General features: G+C 36.0%; 1 protein-coding gene across 1 annotated transcript in view; it reads right to left on the bottom strand.

Moving 5' to 3' along the window:
* Positions 1-23,465, bottom strand: part of TMC3 (transmembrane channel like 3) — a 1,325,854-nt gene that overhangs the window by 605,794 nt on the left and 696,595 nt on the right. The window contains exon 15 of the mRNA XM_044067925.1: positions 16,375-16,442. Within this exon, the coding sequence (XP_043923860.1) occupies positions 16,375-16,442 (68 nt within the window). The remainder of the gene's footprint in view (positions 1-16,374; positions 16,443-23,465) is intronic.

The raw sequence follows: 23,465 nt of genomic DNA, 5'->3' as shown, positions 1-23,465 counted from the left end.
ACCCAAAGAACTAAAGAAAGCTCAAATAAAAACACATCTGCTTTTTCCAGTCAAGCTAAAGATCTTTCTGCAGGACGGTCCTAAAATATTTGATGCACTAGAAGCAGCTATCATATTTATCAAATCAAACAAAATATGGGAAAAGATAGATGAGATGGCTTGGGTTACTTCCAGTCACAAAAGATTAGCAGAAAACGGATCCTGGAAAACATCTGATCCTAAAAAGAAACTAAAAAAAAAAATGACATGAGTCTGTTCATATTACCCTTGTAGTTTTTTTTGTTCTATTTCTTTATATATAAATAATTCTTGTTTATGACCCAGAAGTCTAGAGAGATGAAAATGGTTCAACAGGTGAGTTTTTTTTGTGTTCTATGTCTGCTATTAATGAATATATACCTTTTTTTTCAATCTTAAAATCTTGCTCTATCTTACACATAAAATAATAATCAGCTTAATACTTTCTCATAAGTTCCTGATCATACAGAATAACTAACCACCTACTTGATAGGTATTGAAAATATCTTGCCCAGTTATTAATAGTTTAATATGTTTTATTGCTCTTTTTGGTTCTAAAAAATAGCATTTACCCTTAAAAATTAATAAACGTATAGCTTATATTAATATACATAATGTAGAAGTGGTATATCTTGTTTGTTTGTTATAATACATAGGTTTAGTTAGATATTTTAGTAAACTAGGGCTTGTTGTTGCACTGATTGCTCTGATCTTTCTTTTGGGCTGGTTGTCTAGTAATTCTGTTGTGAATTACATGTACGTTAATAGTAAAAGAATGGTGGTTTGGTAGTTGGTGCAGGGTTCTGGTGATTAGTGCATATATTTGTTGCTTTTGTTTGCATATTAACAGGATAATAATGGTGGTATGATAGTTGGTACAGAGTTCTGGTGCTTTGTGAATTTATATGTCGCTAATGCTTGCTACACTTTTTTTTTTCTCTGTTTTGCTTGTACGCTTGTATTCTCTTTCGGACAATTCGTATATGTCTTGAGAGTAGTGCTATGTTGGTGGCATAGTCTTTGTTGATGTACGTGGTGAGCCCAGGAAGGTCTTGGCCTTTGCGATAGCATTTCTTGCTTTGTATGTGATGTTGAGATTGTCCCAATCAGCTCGTGAGCCTAATAAAAGCTGCATTTGTTGTTAAAGTGCCTTACCATTTCCCGCTGGAACTCTAGCAGCTTATTTTAATCCTCAAACTCATTGAACTGTTTTCTGTATCACAGGAACGATTCCCATTGCTATGTGATGTCATCAGCGACTCGACAAATGACAAAGGGTGAAACCTTTTGAACACCTCTTTACTCAGCGGGAAAGGGAATGAAAGGAACCAGTCACCCTACTTATAGCATAAGAGCAATATCAACATGAAATGCAGATACATCGTTGTGTTCTACTCAACTTAACGGTGCTGTGCAGATTATACTGACTGTAGTGCTTCTCACAAATAGTTGTACAGTGAATGCCTGTTATAAAACAATGTTTTGTATGACTTCCTTACACTGTATTATAATATAATATAGTTAGGCTCTCTTAGAGAGCTCTTTTTCAACCCTTAGCCAGTTGGTGTTTAGTTAAAGGGAGCTGATAAGATTCATTGGTAAAGCTAGAACTTTATTGATATAACTGGGAAAAGAAAGAGTGTAAAAATCAGAAAATTATACATTTACAAGGGTGACAGCTCAAGAAAGAGTAACATACAAAAATTTACATCTTATATGGGTTGTTGTGCAGTACTGCAAAACAAGTAAGAGTTTATAAATCATAATCTTAATGGTATAAGATATAGTAGCGAGATTCCTACACAGCTTAAACATTTCTTATAAAAGTAGTTAAAGAATAATCCCTATTACCAACTTGATACATAAAGCTGTTATGGTACAAGATTTTTTTTCTCTCATCAGAATGTATTTTTAGTTTGTTTTGTTGCAGAAATATAATACATTACTTTCTGTACAAGAAAGATTACAGTATTTCATGATAGGCCTCACAATGTCAGTGTACATCTATACTTTGTTGAAGTTTATAGTTTTGTTTAATGAACAGAAATTCAGTCTTGAAAGTTTTACAAAAAGGAGAGATAGGACTGTTGTAGAGATGTTATGATTAATATATAGAGTCATTCTTTCAGCTGGAATCCTTATAATGGAACCATTTACTTCTGAGTACAATTTCACTGGAGTTCTCTGTACAGCCTTAATCTACGGTATTACAATATTGTTAGTACGAGCCCAGACACGAGTTTTGATCACTGTCCTTACTTGACCTTGAAAGTATTACTACACGCTCACATTTACTGCATGTTTGTTTTTAAGGGCAGTATATAAGCATAATTAATTGTCATTAGTGCACCTCAGCTGATTTTATTCATCTTGGTTATACAACATAATCTTATTGTAATATATGTTTAATAATCAGCTTATTGATTCATTGTAGTACAGATAGTAATATTTCATGTTGTTTTTCATTACTTAATAATATTTAACAATTTATTGATTTTATTATTATTCTACTTTAGTCATGTTTACTTCTGTACATAAGAAAGATAAGTTTACTTAAAAGCCATACATTTAAATATATAACAGTTTGCAAATAGGCAGTTCCTGTTTGAAACTTGCTGCTAGTTAGAATGATAATTTGAGTGATAGATGTCACTCAGATTAGGAGTTTATAACTCCAGAAAGGCCTTGGGTGGTATTTTTTGTTAAAAATGTTTGCTACAATTTATTGACAATGTTGTTTACAATGTTCACTGCAACTTACATAGTTGAAAGTTATTTTAATATACCTTTGATTTTACCTCAATATAATTTGTTTAAGTATATCAAGCAGTGGTACTCCTTACATTTATCTTTTATACATAAACAGACAAAAGAGTAATAAATGTATAGACAATATGCATTATCACACATGGAAACTACCTCATGAATTCTTTAAATTGTCTGTCACTCAATGTTAATGGTCTAAACAATCCTAATAAGAGAAGATCTTTAAATAAATACCTCAAATTGCATAACTCCCAAATATTATTTCTACAAGAAACCCACTTGATATCAGAAGATATTTCTAAATTGGTCTCTAAATCCTTTTTTATTCTAGCCAGTTCAGAACATTCAAAAAAAAAAGGAGAGTTGCTATATTATAGCATAACAAATTACTTAAACCAAAAATAATAGAATCATACCAAGATAAAAATGGTATGTTAGCATCAGTTATTATAGAATTTAACAACAAAATATTCACTTTAATCAATACATACTGGATTCCTGGCTTTGGACTTAAATCTGCACAGCAACACACAGAACACATCTTACATTTTTCTAAGCATAATATCATTTTGGCTGGTGATTTTAACTGTGTTTTTGATAGCAAAGACTCTACCTTTATTGGTAAAAGAAAAATCTTGTCAATGGCTAGACTTTTGAAAGAATTTTCTGATTCTCTCCAGCTAAAAGATGTAAATAATTATGCAGACCCCAACTCTCTTTTCTACACGTTCTATTCACATAGGCATAATTCATATTCTAGGATAGACAGAGCCTTTGTTTCTAATAACCTGGTTGATTCTTTAACTAGAGTAAAGGTAATTACATGTCCCCTTTCTGACCATAACTCCATAACCTTTGATATAAATATCCACTCAACTTCTACTGTACAGATAAAAAGGATCCCAGCATATATCACTATATAAATGATTTTAAAGCTTTCTTATTTGAAGAAGTACATAATTTCATAGAACTTAACACAACTAGTGATATATCTGAAGTCTTTATTTGGGACGCAATGAAATCCTACTTATATGGTAGAATAACTAATTGGTATAAAAAAAATGTGGGATAAAGTATTGAAAGAAATACAATCTAATCTTGACAAATTGAACCTTGATTTTTTTAAAAAACAAAGATGACAAAGACAAAAAAAGAAATAAATTCTTTAAACAAAAAGTATCTTGAAATATTAAATCATAAAACCATGATTAGCTTAGAGAAATTTAAACTCATTACATTTTCATCGAATCCTAGATCCATGAATATTCCAGCCAACAAAACTAAAAGATTAAATACATTTAACCATATTAATGACATTTTCTCACCACAGAAGAAGAAAATGGTCTCTGGTTTACATAATATACTAAACAAATTCAGAGAAGTTTTTCATAATCTTAATCAGTCTTCCAAATTATTAAATCCAAAAAAAGACATACGGACATTCATTAGTAAAAACTCAAAGAAAAAATTAACAGAAGAGCAAGCTGAATTACTTGATAGACAGATTACTCTCAAAGACATTCAACTGCAAATTAATGAACTTAAACAAAATAAAGCTCTGGGAAATGATGGCATCATCCCAGAAATTTATAAAATTTTACCTAATAAAGCTATCACAGTTTTACATGCTGTTTTTCACATAGTACAAACTAAAAACTTCATCCCACCATCGTGGAAATTTACTTTTATAACCCCTATTCTAAAACAGGACAAAGACCCCAGTAAATGTAATTCATATAGACCTATATCCCTACTAAATATAGACTACAAAATATTTATGTGTATATATGCTAATAGACTCAAAAAAATTCTTCCTAATCTAGTGGAGGCAGATCAAACAGGTTTCATAATAAATTGAACCTCTTATGACAATATTAAGAGAATATTAAGCTTAATTGAATCAGTAAAGATTTTAAAAACAAATTTAACTATAATTAGTTTAGATATAAATTCCGCCTTCGGTACAATTAATTGGGATTATCTCCTCATTCTTTTGGGAGAACTTAATTTTTCAGAACATTTTGTAAACCTTATTACTCAGTTATATAATGGTTGTCATGCATACATCAAAATAGGTCCTAATATCTCTCAATCTATACCAGTAGTAAAAGGCACTAAACAAGGCTGGCTGCTGTCCCCTCTTTTATTCACCTTAATCATGGAACCCTGGGCAAACTTGATAAGGGATAACACTAATATAATAGGATATGAATTGGGTTTTAATGAAATATCAAAAATTCAGATGTTTGCAGATGACATTCTGATTACACTGGGTGGCAAAGACCCATCATTGTCAGAACAATTTAACAATATGGAGCTTTTTCAAAGGAACTCGGGCCTTAAATTTAACCACAATAAAACACAAATTATTTTAGTTGGTCAAAAGAAAATTTATGTACAAGATAATTTTAAAAATATATAGCACAATCTAAACAAATAACGTATTTAGGCATAATTATTCCTAGCAGCATAAAAGATATTATAAAACTGAACTTTAATAAAAGTATTACAAACATAGATAATTTAATAACTAGATTGTCTAAAATAAAATTCTCCATGGATGAGAAATTATCAGTTATAAAGATGCTATTACTCCCCAAAATCTTGTATATAATTCAGTCCATCTGTATACCCTCAACACATTTAGTAATCTAAAAATTTAACACGATGATTAAAAAATTCCTTTGGCATCCAATTAAACCCCAAATTCCTCTATCAACCCATATGTATAGCTGGGATAATGGAGGTATAGCTTTACCCAACCTAGAACTTTATTCAATTTCTTCAGTAATCAAATCAATCACTTAGTTAATTGAAAGTAAATATTCAGCAAAATGGAAAGATTTTTTACTTTGTCTATCTCAATCTCCAAAAAACAATGATACTCATATGTTATACTTAATGAATAATACCTTTATTTGGAGACTGAAAGAATATTTTTCTTTCCACTACACCCAAACATTTAAATCTAACTGCATAACTCTAATTTTAAGGTCATTTAAAAATTTCATCCTTAGACATAAAAGATATGAAAGCTGGATATTTCTTACTTTCCCCATCACCTATACACAAGGGATTATGTTTACAGTAGATTATCAGAAAATGTCACTATTTAAACAAAATAGTCTCATAGCATGGCTTCAATTGATGAACAACCACGAATTAAGAGCTCTTAATACTATTATATAAGAGAATAATTTTGACTCAGTACTATGGCTAGACCTACAAGAAGCAAGGAAATACATCAAGGGTAAACGCGATCTAATCCCTCCTGCAATTAAAACTTCAATTCCTAGTCTAATACAGCTTTTAACTCTCTTAGCTCAACAGAACATTTCATCGAAAGTTAGTCTTTCACTCATATATAAAACAATAAAATCAGACTTGGATATATATACAGATAATTACTGGGAATTTTTTTACCACCACTAATAATGCCCATCCTTCAGATAAGGATAAATTAAATATTCTTCAATCTGCTGGTAAAACAACATCTTCATACAAATGGAAGATTTTCACCTGGAGATTTAAAAATAGATCATTCCTTACACCTCATAATATCAGCACGATAACTAAAGATAGTGTTTTATGTTGGAGATGTAGGAAGGAAATTAATGCAGACTGGATACATATATTTTATGAATGCTCACTTTTAAAGAAATTTTGGGAAGATGTTAATAACGTCTTACAAGCAATCTTTACAGACAATGTTTTATTACTAAATCACTTGTTCTGTTTAACACTCCAATCCCAAAATGTGTAAAACCCAGCAAATATTCAATCCTATGGTCTATATTGTCCATCGCCAGGAAAGAAGTCACAACAAATTGGAAATCTTCACATAGTCCATCTTTTCAAAATTTTAAAGATCTTCTCAAGGATGTTTCTAAACTCGAAATGTTGACAATTATATCTAGATCCTCAAGGAATACGACATATAAATATTGGAAGAGTATATCTGAACTATTAGAAAACCAATAACCTGAATGTAAAATCAAATCTTTTTCTATTAGCCTAACATTAATATTTCATTCTTGTACAGTGAACATTTCTGTATATCATTTATGGTATTATTCTTTAATATACCATTCTTTTTTTATTTTTATCTAATGTATCAAAATCTGTACAATTATTTTAATAACTGTGTATATTTCAGTTTTGATTTTAATAAAAAATTTTATTAAGGAAAAAATGTTTGGATATCATCTAGACACAATAACTGAGCACCTTCCTAGTCAGAAAATACAGTACCCAATCCAAAAACATAATTTGTAACAAATACATAACACAATAACATTTAACAGACAACTTAATCTATACTCTGATAGGTTCATAGGTTGGTACTAGGCTAGCAGCCCTAGGGCTTATACAAGCCTAGCCATAACAATTCCCGGGATATTTCTTTCCACAATATTTACTTCCCTGGACCCCTGAAATAATCAGCCTTTGCAAGTCTCGAACCCAGGACCCTGCACATCATTACCAAAGTGATTTACCACTAAGCCATGTCAGATATAAAAAATAAACAGCCCTTACATGTCTTGAGTCCAGGACCCTGTTCACTATAGTCACAACAGTTAACCACTACGCCATGACAGTGTAACTCTAACATATTAAAATCTATGCCACTTAATGCTGCTGTCTTGATCTTTAATGAAACTTTTTCAAGTATTTATAAAAGCCTAGTCCCTGTATGGATAAAAGGAGCCAAATCAAACCCTGCACCATCACTAACTAAATAAAGCAAAAACATTATAATTCAAAGAGACAAAGCCTGGAAACCTGGCATAAAAGAAGACAAAATACATTTCCTTCATTTAGGCATCTCAGAAATCTCACTAAGGACTGCATTAAAATGGATAAACAAACCCATTACACCAACCTCCAATATAAACATCAAAAAAATGCAACACTTTTTTTGGTTGTCAGTAAACAAACTAAAACATCCTGGCTAAAGAACCCCATCCACCTCTACTTCTAACACCACTGACTCAATACCATCTCAGTTCAGCTCCTATATTTAATATACAGTACTGTCTCTGATTAATATTAATAATGATTCACCTAACCCCCACCCATCCTGTCCTAAACTAGCACATTCTGTAGAACAATATGTATACTGTATCTTTAAGAAGCATTTTCAGGTGTGGCTCGTGCATATAAATAGCGAGCATGTGCAGGAAGCACTGCCATTTTGAGACAGTAGCCAAAGTGTGAACATGTATGAATATGGTAGTCAATCTGTTTATAAGTTTAACTAAGTTTACTTTACTAAGCCTCAATCCTGATGTGTTTGTATATAACAAAGCTGCTTGAACAGAACCCACAACTGTTTGTCTGTTTTATCCTGACCAGATGAGCAACATGGTGTCAGAACCAAGATTTGGGAGACTGTTTCTTCAAGCCACAAGGTAAAGAGCTAACAGTGAAGGCATGGTGAGCAGATTGGGTGTAAAAAGGGGCCAGAACAGAACTACAGCTAACCAAAACTTGCACAAATTATTTATTTTATAAAAGAGATAATATGGAACATTCAGAGGGCATAGAATGCATTATTATTCAAATGAATAACACAAAAATGTATTATTAACCAAATGAAAGGCACAAAATGCATTATTGATTAAACAAGATGTTCAGAATTGTGAAATTTGATAAAATTATCAGAAAAGTTCATAAGGGGTTCAGAGTTGCCTCAGAGTTGCAAAACGAGTATGTTTGGAGTGAAACAAGCAAAAGAAGGTATAATGAGCATGAAAAGAAGTTAAATGGGCAGAATAAAAGGGCAAAAAGGGCAAATTAATTATAAGAAAGCATAGCAGCTGCATGTGTTTTGGCAAATTACTGTATTTTGACATGAGCTACTATTTTGGATTGATGGAAGCTATTCAGAGCATAACTAAAGTTGTTAAAAGTATCTCAGAGTGTGTAAAGTGCTTACAGTGTGTACTTTATTACTATGCAAAGTGCAACTATTTCGTAAAGTACAGTCAGAATACAGCCATTTTGAAACATTTATTGTGCTGTGTGCATTTATTCGCAGAGTGCCACCATTTCAGAGTGCTTCTTAGACTGTGCATTGTTATTTAGCAAAGTACAGCCATTTTGGAAGAGTTTCAGTATGCTGTATACAGTTTATTTGCAAAGTGCAATCATTTCAAAATGTTTCTTACACTGATAAGAGGTGGTTTCACAAAGTACAGTGATTTCAGAAAATGCCGTGGTGCCACCAAGACTTATTCCACAAAGTTCAGTTGTTTAGAGGCTTGTTGTGCTATTGGGCATAATTACAAATTCTGGCATGAATTTCTGGCATTTGTATATGTGTGTATGTTTGTACATAATTGCAAAATCCTTCATTAGTGTGTGTTAATATGGCAGAGGCATTTCACAGACCAAGTCCTCTTGTATTTGATCATAATATTGCAGAGAATTGGAGAGCATTTCAGCAGGAATATGATATCTTCATGCAAGCAGCTTTTTCTGACAAAGATGCACATACATTCATTTTGCTTAACCTAGCAGGGTCAGAGGCCATTGAAAGAGATGGTTAATTTGTGTATGCACCAGCAGTATATGCAAGAGAGGGGGAACACTGTCATATTGTTATACCAACTGAATCAAGGCAGGACCCCAAGTGCTTGAAACATAAATTTAGAGAAATGTGCAACCCTCAGACAAATGTTACATTAGAAAGGCACTTATTTTATACAAGAGACCAAAAGCCAGGAGAAACCTTTGCAGCTTACATTACTGACTTAAGAAGCAAGGCTAAAATGTGCAGGTTTGTTGATTTGAAAGATAATTTGATAAAGGACAGGCTAGCGTGCGGTGTTAATAATGCTGCACTGAGAAAGATTTTGCTTCATGATGTTGAGTAAAGCTATTGAAATCTGTCAAATCCATAAGCTCACAAAAAAGCACACAAGTATGCTAGCAAGTGATAAAAGCATGATTTCAGCAGGCTCCACAGTAAATGTAGACAGCATGCAGCACATGGCTAGCCTAAGCACATAGCAGCTGCAGCCCCTGCAGGCTTCACTTTGAGGTCCTGTAGCTTTCCAGCAAGTTCTAAGACTAGCTCAGTAAAGTGGACATGCGCAGTACAGTATAAGTGTGTCAGCAAAACCCAAGTCAAGTTTTATTGTCAACTGTCGTAACTGTGGTGCCAATCATGAGTCTAAAAGAGAAGTGCTTAGCATTTGGTCAGCAATGTCACAAGTGTAAAAAATGGAATCATTTCCAAAATTTTGCAAATCAAGCAAACCTCACTCATTTATAAAGAAGGGTCACTTTAAGAAAGCAAGTTGATCATGTAGAAAACTGTAACCCAACTTTCTATGTAGATGGTGTATCAGTGGTTGGTGAAAAGATTAATGCAGACAATTAATGCAGACGATTAGATTTGTACTGTCCTGATCAATGGTAAATTCATGGATCTCAAAGTAGACACTGGTTTAAAGTGTAATGTTGTGGCAGCAGAAACATTTGCTAAGGCGAGAGCTGGTGAGCGACTTAATTTGGCTAATTGTGTGAAAGATGTTTCTTATGGAGATGAAGAGATTCAAAGCCTCAGTAGTGCTTTCATGCTATTCAGCCAGGAACAAGTACAGCTTGCAATTCTATGTAGTTCAAAGACCTGTGCAGTCATTGTTAGGTCTCAGAGACAGTTTGAAAATGAAACGGCTTTATTTTATCAAAGAAGTCCATCCTGTTAGCACATGTTCTAGTTCCAGCTTCACTAATGCTATTTTATCAGAGTATGCTGATGTTTTAATGACCAGCTAGGCAAACTTCCAGTTGTGTAGTTCATGAAAGTAGACCCAGAAGTCCGCCCAGTTGTCAGACCAACAAGGAGAGTTCTGATAGCCATGCAGAGCAAAGTCAAGGCCCAGATGGATAAAATGGTGCAGCAAAGTGTAATTTGTCCAGTTACAGAACTAACTGAATGAGTATCTTCCATTGTAGCTGCTCATAGAAAGAGCTCAGATGAATTCAGAATATACATTAACCTAAGAGACTTGAAGAAAGCATTAAAGAGACCTCATCATCCTATGCATGCAGTCGTGGAAGTTGCAGCCCAGATGTCAAATACCACTATTTTTTTCCTATCCTGGATGCAAAGAGTTCATTTTTGCAAGTGATGCTTGATCACAGATCTTCACTACTGACTACATTCAGTACTCCATTTGGTAGATATAGATTTCTAAGGATCCTTTTGGAATAAATTCTGCAAGTGAAGTTTTCAGCATGCAATGGAGCAAATTTGTTTGATTTATCCATGTGCCATAATAGTAGATGACTTTTTGGTTGGAGGCAATGGTGAAGCAGGGCATGACAGAAATCTCAGGAATGTTCTAGACAGAGTGTGTGAAATGAACTTGAAGCTCAATCCTCTGAAGTGTAAATTCAGACTATCAGAAGTAACATATGTAGGGCATTTAGTCACTAGTACTGGCTTATGACCTTATCCATCCAAGCAAGCAGCCATTCTTGAGACGCCAACCCTGGACAATGTCCAAACCCTACAGCGTTTCCTTGGTATGGTTAACTATTTGGGCAAGTTCATACCAGACTTCAGTGAGTTGACAGTGCCTTTAAGAAAGCTGATGTGCAAAAATGTTGCATGTTCATAGTTGGAACAGCACCAGAAAACATTTGATACCCTCCAGCAGAAAACTGCCACCCCACCTACATTAAGATACTATGATGCCAATAAACCAGTAATTCTTTCCTGTGAGGCTTCAAAGTTTGGTCTTATTGCAGTTATTCTTCAGGAAGGCAGGCCAGTATTTTATGCATCTCGAACTCTTACCCAAACTGCGATGCAGTATGCTCAGATTGAGGAAGTATTTTGGCAATTGTGTTGTCATGTTTGAAGTTCCATGATTATATTTATGGCCGAGCTATTCAGACTGAGACTGAATATCAACCTCTAGTCACTATTTTAAAGAAACCTATGCATACCCCTCCAGCAAGATTACAAAGAATGATGCCCAGATTGCAAAAGTACAACTTCAAGATGGTCTACTCAAAAGGAAAACTTCTTTATCTGGCTGATACCATATCCAGATTGCCCAGAAATACAACAGAACAGCTTGATGCAGAGAATTTTGACTTCAATGTCATGGAAGTGTGTAATTTTTCTACCACGGGACTTGATGAGCTGAGAGATCACACAAAGAGTGATCCAGTATTGCAAAAGTTCAACCACTTCATAGATGTTGGATGGCCATTAAAGCAATCTTGTGTACTGCAAGAAGTGCAACCTTATTTTCCTTACAGAAATGAGATGTTGATGGAAGATGGTATCATTTTCAAAGGTCCTAAAGTTGTCGTTCCTACTTCCTTATAACATGATTCTATCCAGATTTTACATCGTGGTCACCCAGGTTCTGATTCTACCAAAAGAAGGATGAGAGGACTAGTATTTTGGCCTTCTCTATCGAAAGACATTGATAAAGTACTTTCATCTTGTTCAGTACACAATAGTACTAAACCGCATTTGCAAAAAGAGCCACTTCAGCTAAGCCAAATCACTGAACTACCTTGGTCAACAGTAGCCGTTGACATATTCAAGAGGAACAATCAACAATACTTAGTGCTGTTAGACTCTTATTCTGACTGGTTTGAGGTCAATTTGCTACCTAACCTAATGTTCACTACTGTTATTACTAAACTGAAACATCATTTCTCAGTCCATGATAGTCGACATAAATTTATATCTGACAATGGCATCAAGTTTACCAGTCAATTGTTTCAGAAATTTGCAATAGTGGGACTTTGTTCATATTACTAGTAGTCCAAAATACCCACAGTCAAATGGCCTGGCTGAGTGTGCAGTACAGAGTGCAAAGCAATTGCTAGAGAGGTCAAAGTGTGACAATACCGATGACTTTTCGAATTTACTCAGTCTCAGAAATATACCCCATGATGATATACTTGGCTTGCCCGCTCAGAGACTTCTATTTAGGCAAACTAGAACAACGTTGCCTATCAGTTTCAGCTTGTTGGTGCTTAAAGCTAAAAACAACAAAGCTATCAAAGCTTTCTTTCCAAAAGTCCAGTTATGATAAAATGAGCAGATCACTTTGTTCGTTGAAAAAGGAGAGACAGTGAGGATTCAAATGGTGAAAGGCTTCAACCGGATTGGTCAAATGACAGGTATATGTACTGAGCCAAGATCCTACTTCTTAGTGCCAGGAAATATAGATTACAAAATGAACCATATCACGCCATCGTACCTGTGATACAGACGTTAGATCTCAGAGCAATCCAGACATTGTTCCTACTGAAAAACATGTCTCAACACCTACTTTCATTCCTGATGATGTCCCAGATGTCCCCAAAGTTGAACATTCAGTAATGACAGTCCCCATTGCTAGACCTATTTCTAATTTTTATGTCACACGATTTGGTCATCTTTCTAGACCTAGTATTGAAATACACAGCAGCCTGGACATAACTGTTTATGTGTATATACTTGTATGTGCTATTTCTCAAAGAGGAAGGATGCAGAACAGTGTGTGTGTTATATCTTTAAGAAAAATTTCCAAGTGTGGCACGTGCATATAAACAGTGAGCACGTGCAGGCAGCAGTGCTATTTTGAGACAGCAGCCAGAGTGTGAACATGAGTGTGGTAGTCAGTCTGTTTATAAGTTTATTTAAGTTTAAGTTACTAAGCCTCAATCCTGATGTGTTTATATATAATAAAGCTGCTTGAACAGAACTCACAACTGTTCGTTTGTTTTATCCTGACCAGACAAGCGACACATTCTTTCTCCTTTCTCCTGGTGTCCAGTTCTACTATAAGAAACATCTAGTGAACAAAAAGTAACCACTTTATCTGCCAACTAACTTCCAAAAGAATATCTGCAAATATCAGCTGATGCAGATTTGTCATGTATCCTTACTGTTAAACTGATCCGTATCTGAAAGCTATGTTTCATCCATATGGAAAAAAGCCTATACAATACCACTCCACAAAGGTGGCACATCTACAGACTTTTCCAACTATATGTGGACCTATTGCCATCCTATCCCTTCTGTCTAAAGTATTAGAAAAATGTATCGACTCACAACCAACATAGTGCATTAACTCTAATGACCTTCTCTATAAAGCACATCATGGTTTTAGACCCTAATATTGTCTACCACTGCTGTCCTCAACTTCACCAGTATCATAAGTCAACACAGAAATGACGGCAACCTGATAGCTTCATTATTCTTATATTTATCACAAGGATTTGATGCTGTATCCTCCTATCATCTTCTTATTAAACTTTCTTCCCTCAGTCTCACACAGCTATCTCTCTCTCATGGTTCCATACCTATGTGGCTTGCAGACAGCAAACATCAAACAGAAACACAACTTCTATTCCTACCAGTCACTGTCAATGTCCCACAAGGATCTGTTTTAGGCCCTCTGTTATTTAATATTTTTATAAATGAAGTACAAACTGCCACTATCTCTCCAGCATAGCTCAACATACTGACGTTTGAAGCCCATCCCCACCAGCACTTCAAGACATCACCCAAACTTTTGTCATTGCTGTTGAAACATGACTAAAGTCTACAAATCTTTTAAATCCTAACAAAAATAAATAATGTGTTCTCTTTGCCCCTAAACAATACCAAACTGAAAGACAATCTTTTGAAATAACCTCATCTAACAAAGCAAAAACTGAAACTATAACACAGACAAAACGTCTGTGTGTCCTAACTGACAATGACCTCAAATTTGACCAACATATATTGCAAGCAATTAAAAAAACACAAATAGCAACTCAGCTCCCACTATAAAACCAAGCATTACTTGACAGAAGATGCCAGACAAACACTAGCACTGACCTCTCTTCTTCCATCCCTCCTATTTTTATAACCTGAATGCCACACTTAATGCTAACCTCTCTATCTATTATAATAATGTATCCAAATTTGCTGACATCCTTATAGGACTTATCACTGCAGAGCTCTGAAACATCTAAACTGGCTTGAACTGCAAATCATTTGACATACTCACAACGTATCTGGGCAGCAGCAAAACGTCCAGCACTAAGAGTTACCCTGCAGCACTACTCTCCACGTGGCGGCCTTCACTCAGCCAATAAATTCTTAGTAACCACAACAAAGTTTAATAACTTAGCAGATGACTCACTATACTCCATTATGTTTCTAAACCCCAGAGCACTATCCCAACATACCTAAAACAAACCATCAATGTTTCCACATTCAAGCCCTTACTAAAAAAACACCTAAACCGCATGTGGTTGTGGACATGTTCCTCACCTGGGTAACTCCTGTTGCCTTTGTCAGCTCATAACTCTTATCTGTTTATAACTTCTATGACCCTTTACACAACACATGTTTCTACTGCTCCTTGTCTGTTTCCTTCCTACCTTAATCTACACTTTACACTTCAGTTTCTGTCAGACATTCCCACTTTATTTATCTCCTTCACATGCTCTCCACCCGTCTCTTATAACCAGGTTCTATGTCAGTGAACACCCTCATATTCTTAGCCCCTCTGTCCTTGACTCATTAACTATACGGCGTCCATCTAACTCTTCTGGTTTTAACTACTAATTCCCTACCAACTAATGTTTCACACGCGTTCCCTCAATTTTACTTATCCCTAACATCTTTTCTGTTACCCATCTTAGCCATATGTTATAAGACATAACTAAAGTCTTCTTCCCACATATATAATACATGAACTGTTTGCATACTAAATGTTTTTATACTTGGACTTTAATATCATGTATAATGTCAGCACAAAAGAAATACCTGTGTTATCTTTGTATATTCTTTGCAAAGTGTCACTACACAACAATTATCTGTTAGTATCTAGATGTCTTAACAACTATCTATGTAATGTATCTTTGCAAAAAAATGTTTTGTCATAAGTATCTTAAATGTATCTGGTGCAGCTTTTCTCCTCAGGTCTCTGTTGAAAATGGGCTTTGCCAAGTTGGACTTTCCAAGGTAACAAAGGCAGCCAAACAAATAAATAAACATTCACCTATAAAGAGGATACTGCATACCACAGCTGATGCCTAAAGCAGTTGATATTTACAACTCTTCCTATGATGGGCATCATCTGTGCTGCTGCCCATGGCTCCATTCAGTTTTTGATGCCTTTTTTGGATTACCTTTCAAGTTCAACTGAGATGGCTGGGTTTTAACATGCTGCCCTCCATCAGTGATGTAGAAACATTTAGAGTATGTTTGGGAAGTGGGAGGAGTCTAATACAGAAATGGGGAGAACATGCAAACTCCACACAGACAGTAGTCGGAGGTCAAGATTGAACCCAGTAACTTATGTCTGTCAGGTGCAAAAAAAATTTTTCTTTCTGTAAATCAAGTTTCTTTTCTTACTGCAACACACAGTTAAACTGTGAAAATTGAGAGAACATTTAAAACTCATTTACTTTTATAGTTTTGTAGTTTGCACTAATGAAACGTTCAGAATCAAATACTTCTGAGACATTCAGATCTCCTTAGAAAATGTAACATTTCAATGAAAAATAATGGTTATTGTCCAAATTATATAAAAAAGATATTTTGGTAAATAAAAAATTTAGGTTACTTACCATATCATTCCTTGGTTGTAGATCAGATGAAGAACATTCTCTGCAATTTTGAACTCTCCATACTCAGGCTAACAGAAAACAACCATACTCAGAATATTATTTATTTCATGTTCAACTTTACTAACACATTTAAAATAAATATTTGAAGTTGCATTACAGCTCTTGTACACTGATTTTGCTAAAAGTTTCAATTTAAAATAATAATGGCTGTGTACAATGTTAAACATTTACACACAAAATATTCAAAACAGGGATACTATGTATATACACAGTCTTTTCTGTAACATAGTTTCATAGCTTCTTACTAGGCTATTGATTGTGAAGAATATTTAAAAATGTAGCCATGCATTCTCTTGAGGTTTTTTACCCCTTATAATTTAAACATGAATAATACATACCAGGCAGAACATTTACCTTTCCATAATGGATACGGGTGATGCTCCAGGACTGAATTTACAGTCTTGCAACCATTAATCCAGATTACATCTGAAAGTAGTAACAGTAGAGTATATTGTTTTATGTGGAGAGGAAGAAAATTCTAAAGAAGTGGAATTCTGTGTTATGCACATCTATACCCTTAAGCATATTCTATTTATGTTGCAGAAGAGATTAAGATCTCGCGTGGGTGTTTATGCCACCACTGGACTTGCAGATGTCCAGTAGGGGTGACAGGATAGGATCTGTTGAGGTGTATATGTGAGGCAGAGGCCACCTCTCAGAAGCCTAATGGGGACAAGGCTTTGCTATGATTAGGGCAGCTCTTTTGATTTAGGCCCTTAATTTTCTTTGAAAGAAAATGCTGTGGACATTCAAGTTGTGTCAAGTGTTTGAACAGGTACATACCAAAAGGGGCATTATACTCACTGGTCTTATAAGTGAAGAATACAGTGCAATGATCACATCTCTGAACCTGGACACCAGAGACTTGCTAATAAGTTGCACAATGAAAAAATACTTTTTTATAGTACTGGATACATGGTAACAGAGGGAATGTTCATGCTCTACATACATTCCCAGGTCCCTACTAGTGGATCAATTTTCAGGTGTGTTTTATTAACGTCTGCTCTGCTTAATGGGCAAACATCTTTGCTGTCTTTATATTTACTCTTGCTGAAATCACATCATTGCAACAAAGACAAATGCTGTTTCCAAATACATAAGTGCCATTGCACTTTGCAAAGCTAACAAGCCAATGTCAGTAACTTGTATTATGTGGCATAACTGTCACATAATGACAAATAAATGCTCTGTGTCTTTGCCCCTGGCTGACCAGATTTGCAGATGATTGCAAATTAGGAGAAGTCATAAAATCCACCACAGACACTAATGTTCTCCAGGAAGGGTTGACACAGACAAATAACTTGTGTTAGCTCCATTGACTGAAGTCATTCTATGTTGCGCAACTTATAAACAAAATGATGGCATCTGGTTACAAGGAAGTCATTGTTCCACTGTATTCAGCATTCATTAGCCTTATCATTGAGTTCCAGGCCCCCCCTTTGGTATGTACTTAACCAGACATATCCAATAATTGGAACATCCACAGAAGTTCCTCACTAAAAGAATGCAAGGCATAATGGACCCCTGCCATAAACAGGCTATACAATAGAAGGAGGAAACTAGTTCACAAAAAAGCAAATCCCAAGAAGGAAAGACATCCCTGATCAGTATCAGTAAAATCCTCCAAGGCTAACGTCGAAAGAAAAATAGCCAAGGATTAGAAAGCCTTCTTTAGCTATGTCAAGAATCTAAGTGGCAACTCGCAGATATGCTCTGAGCTAGTTCAAAATAGCACAAAATATACTGAACCCACTGATATTGCCAACATCCTGGCAGATAGATTCAGTGCAAACATCAACCCCCTTTCACCCCCAAAAGGGCCCACAACAATACCGGAAAAGTGTAGTGTCCCAGAAATCACAGACACACAGGTGAAAACTGCCCTTTCAAAAGCCAAAAGCACAGCATCAGTGGGGCCAGATGGTGTCCCAGGCTGCGTCTTGCATGAACTACAGAATGAACTAACCCCCCACCTAAACACACTGTTCAACCTCAGCCTCTCCACAGGCTATGTGGCCATAGAATGGTGCACAGCAACAGTTATTCTGCTCCACAAAGGAGGGGCCACAACTGACCCTGGTAACTATCACCCCATAAGCCTGACTAGCCTGGTCTGCCAGGCTATGGAGCGCATTATCATGGATCTCATTAACAAAGACATTGGGAACCTCCAAACACTTGACCCGACCCAGTTCGGCTTTGTTAAGGGCAGATCATGCCTACTAAACCTGGTAGACTTATTCGAGACATAGATGAGGGGAAGGTAGTTCACACAGCCTACCTTGACCTCGCCAAGGCTTTTGACAATCGGGAATTATAGAAAAACTCACCAGCCTGAACATAAACCCCTTCATCATGAGATGGGTTGCCAACTGGCTTACAGACAGAACTCACACGGTAAGAATAGCGGGCTCCAGGTCCAACTATAAACCAGTCACGAGTGGTGTCCCACAAGGCTCGGTCCTGGGACCCCTACTGTTCAGCATATACTTCTTAGAAGTACAGACAAACACAGGAGGACTATGGCTAACCAAGTTTGCCAATGACTGCAAACTGGGAGTCATAACTGACTCTCCAGCTGACATGGACATTCTCCAAAAGGGCCTTACTGAGACAGACACCTGGTGTCAAAGTCATGGTCTCAAGCTAAATGCCAAAAAATGCACAGTCATTCCATTTGGGAAAAACAAAACACCCATGAATTATCACATAGGTGGCAGCCCTCTTAATACAGAAGAGGTAATAAGATATCTGGGGACCCAGGTAGATAGTAATCTCTCCTTTGGCAATCATATTGCCAAAGCAGTTAGGAAATCCTTCTATGTAGCCCATCTAATTACTAAAGGGTTCGCATCTAGAAATAAAGAGGTTATAGTGCCCCTCTACTCGTCACCCATCAGACCCATCATAAAGTACAATGCCCCATTTGGGATGTACCTCACAAGACACTTCCAACAGCTGAAAAGACCACAAAAGTACCTCACCAAGAGGATTACTGGCCTCAAACATATGTCCTATGCAGCCCAACTGGAAAAACTCCAGTTGTACTCAGTCACTTATCACTTACTCAGAGGTGATCTCTGCCTGACTTACAAAGCCATGTCCAACTCAGAATTGATGGACATGCTCCACCTAAAGAAATCCAAGTCACTGCAAGCCACTCGCTCTAGTGAGCTAAACCTTACCACAACATGCTGGAGGGATAGATTCCTGTCACAGAGACTCCATGCTTTGGAACAAAATTCCATGCTTTGGAACAAAATTCCTAACTACATTAGGCAGAGCCCCTCACTAACACTCTTCAAGAGAAACCTTGATGAGTGGATGGGTAACAGAAAATACACCCCTGGGATCACTTCATTGGCTCTTCTTGACAGAGGCTCAGTTAATTAATCAATGGGGCAGCGAAAGCTGACACAATCTGGCTAGGCTTATAAATGCCCTCAGGCAGATAGCCTAGTACCTACCTATGAACCTATGAACCTATAAGTAAAATGTCCTCTGTTGACTGCCTCATGGCTCTGTTCCTGTATTCTGTCTCCTACAGGCTGTTGAGGAGAGGTCTATGCCTGGCATACAGGGCATTGTCAGATCCCACTCTGATGGACCTCCTGCATATCCACAAAACAACAGTACCAGAATTACCCATTCTAAAGACTGAAACCTTGCCTGTGATATAAAAAGGACCTGCTGGAGAGATAGGTATGTATCCCAGAGACTACCCCATCTATGGAACAGGCTCCTCATTCATGTGAAGCAGAGTTCCTCCCTAATCCAGTTCAAGTGCAACTTGGACGATAGGATGGGAAACTGGAAATTCATCCCTGGTTTGTCACCTATGTCTCTGATGCAGACAGGTAACCTGTAAATGGTTTATATCCCAAGCCCATGCTTACACTTATTAAGGGTAACAGAACTTGTCAGAGATTTGGGATGCATGGCTAGGCTTAAAAAGCCCTTGTGGTCATTAGCCTAGTGCACACTTATGAACCTATGTGAATAAATAAGGAATAATTCCAAACTCAGACATGAACTTGAGAAATGAGTTGCGCATGACTTATCCTGAGTAGGTATGAGAAATAAGCATTCCACTCTTTAACAGTAATAAAGTAAGTAAACATGCAATAGAAATGTAGCTAGAAATGTTTGTTGGGAAAGTACATATTGCTGATAAATTCTTCCAAGTTCTTTTTGTGACTTTTGACTGTGGAGTTCAGATGAACATGAAGAAACCAAACCAACATCTTACTAATAAAAAGTCTTTATTGTGTGGATGCTTTGGCCTGAATCCCATTCCTCAGAACAAACATTCTTATAGTAAAAGGTGTTCACTATATTGCCATAATGACTGAAACATGACATCTTTAATTAATAAAACCTGACAGCTCAGGTTACACAAAAAACAGAGTGCTGGCCTTCCTTTCAAACTTCATTCACCCAATTTGGAACTTTACATACAAATGCAAACATTTCAGTAATGGCCTGAAGGACTATTAGTCTGATAAAATTTCAAATTTATCAGTGATGAATATTGCATCTACCTCGTGGCTGCTAGGCCTTCAGTTTTTCTAACCATCTATGGGACTCCATTCTAAGCCTCAGTAAGCTGTTCAGAGAACCATCTGATAGTAAGTTTCTCTCTACAAAAAGGGTCTTAGTAACTTATGCAAGTTCTCTATCTACTGCTTTTCCACAGACCCATTTAAGTCCAAAGGTAAGTATCATTTCAGTTTTTGTACACAGTCTTTAATTTCCTCTTATTTTTCCATAGATGGCTGAGTAAAGGTTGATTTATTGCAATATTTGATTGTAAGGGAGTATCTTAAGCCCCTGAACAGAGTTAGATAAGCTTTTTTGTATATTCCTTCTACCTGCTTAACTTTCTGTTTAGAAGATGAATGCCACAGGGAGCTGTTATATCTCAGTGTTGGGAGTATTAAATACGTCTCGCCACATTTAGTCATACCCGAGTTTCTATATGTTATGATGTGCTTAAAACATTACACAGTCTTGTTGCATTCCTATAGTAAGTGGTCCACGTGAAAATTAAAATTACATTTACAATCTACGTCTTCTTCTTTTGGCTTTTCCCAGTTAAGGGTTGCCACAGCAGATCATCTGTCCGCTCATGATTGGCAGTGGAGTTTACAGTGTCAAGTTGCCAGCCCGGTGCCCAACCTTCCACAGAAGGTACACACACACATGCACTCACACCTAGGGCCAATTTAGAGTGTCCAGTCCACCTACAACACAATCTACTACTATGCCTAAATCCTCACATACATCAATATTTTATGTTTGATTCTCGCAAATCTCATAATTATATGCAAAGTTCCCTCTAAAGTGTATGCATTGTTTTATTTGTGTTTATAGACAGTCTACTTGCAGTTCAATTACTGAAGTAATCTAATGTTTTTATAACATCTTTATTTATTTATTTGCTATTAGTTTCCCTATCTTTAAAATCAGAATCATAAACACTATGAAAATTATCCTGTGGTACTGAAATATCATATATACAACAAACAGACAGCACCCCAACATAAAGGCCTAAGGGATCCCCTCTAACATAGGCTTGTTTCTCTCTGCTTGTCCAATTGTACCTCACTTCCGATTCTCTTCTACTTATCCAGCCAGGCAACCATGGTAAAATGTGGTACAGCAGAACAAAACTCTCAGTATCTGATGATCGACGCAGTCAAAGGTAGCTGTGAAATCTATATAAATTTATTGAGAATATATTTGCTTATCAAATACTGCTGTGATGTAATTACAAAAATATTGGTTACATATTGCAAGGGATCTCTCTTTGGTAAAAGAGTTTCTCCTGCAATTGTCTTTCTAATAAAGTAAGCAGAAATGTCTCCATTATTTCTCCTGTACAAGGAAGAAAGCTAACTCTGCTGTATGTTTTGGCTGTCCTATGAGTTGTCACTGAACACAGCATCTTTATTTTGAAGATTTTATATCATGGTGAATTGCAGCGCAATGTATTATATGAGCCAGCAATGTGCTTTTTTTTCCCATTTTTTCCACTGTACATATAATTTTGTGGTGGGGGGGTTGCTCCACACATTAGTGCTGTGGGGGGGGGCTTGCTGCTGCAAATAAAGAAAGAAAGAAAAAAAGAAATATAATATATGGGGTCATCCATCCATATTAATTTTAAAGGCATTGTAATAGCATCTTTTATCTTTTGAGATCCCGATTTGAGACCCCATCAGGCCTTGTAGCTTTTCCAGTATCTACTTCTTTTAATTGCTTAAAAATGTATTTTATAAGGAAGTATATCAGATTATTTTCCGTAATCATATTTTCTACTTCAATTTTATTAATGAACTCACAATAGTATGTTTTAAAATGTTCTATTAACATCTTTGTATCCAAAATCATCTCACTCTCTTCCATTACAAAGATTATGCACACATATTAATTTTTCTGGGTCTATATCACAACGTCGAACTAAAATAAGTTTGAACATTGTAATATCAAACCCTAAAGTCCGAAACCCAACAATAACAAAAACACAGAACAGCATTTTTTCCCAGGGAAAAAAATTGCTGTTCCATGACAAAAAAAAAGTTAAACCTTAAACTTAAACTAAAGTGGGAGGCTTTGACCCCCACACCCCCCTACTTAAATATACCAACTCCGAGATTGCACCACAGTGGAGGAAATAGCACAGCCCTGAAAATGGCCTACCATGTTTTCCCCTGGGAAAAAATTGATATGCCGTGGCTTCACTATGTTTGAATTTTGGACTTTAGGGTTCGATATTACAACGTTCGAACTTATTTTAGTTCGACGTTGTGATATAGACCCCATTGTTCTTTAGCTTTTCCAGTGTATCTAAAGAACATTTTCTTACTCTCTGAGATTTTAATAGTCTTTCCTCACGATAAAACCTGACAGCTCAAGCTACGTATAAAACAAGATGCCAACATAGCTTTTGACTCCATTACCCAAAATATGGAAATTTACTTTTCAAAATGAGGACTGAATAATCACAATGTAGAACAGATGGTAATAGC

This window comes from Protopterus annectens, chromosome 3.part1 (genome assembly GCF_019279795.1).
Source record: "Protopterus annectens isolate FY-2018-M chromosome 3.part1, PAN1.0, whole genome shotgun sequence".
Classification (NCBI taxonomy): Eukaryota; Metazoa; Chordata; order Ceratodontiformes; family Protopteridae; genus Protopterus; species Protopterus annectens.
Note: the sequence above shows the minus strand (reverse complement) of the source record. Positions and strands in the feature narration are given on the sequence as shown.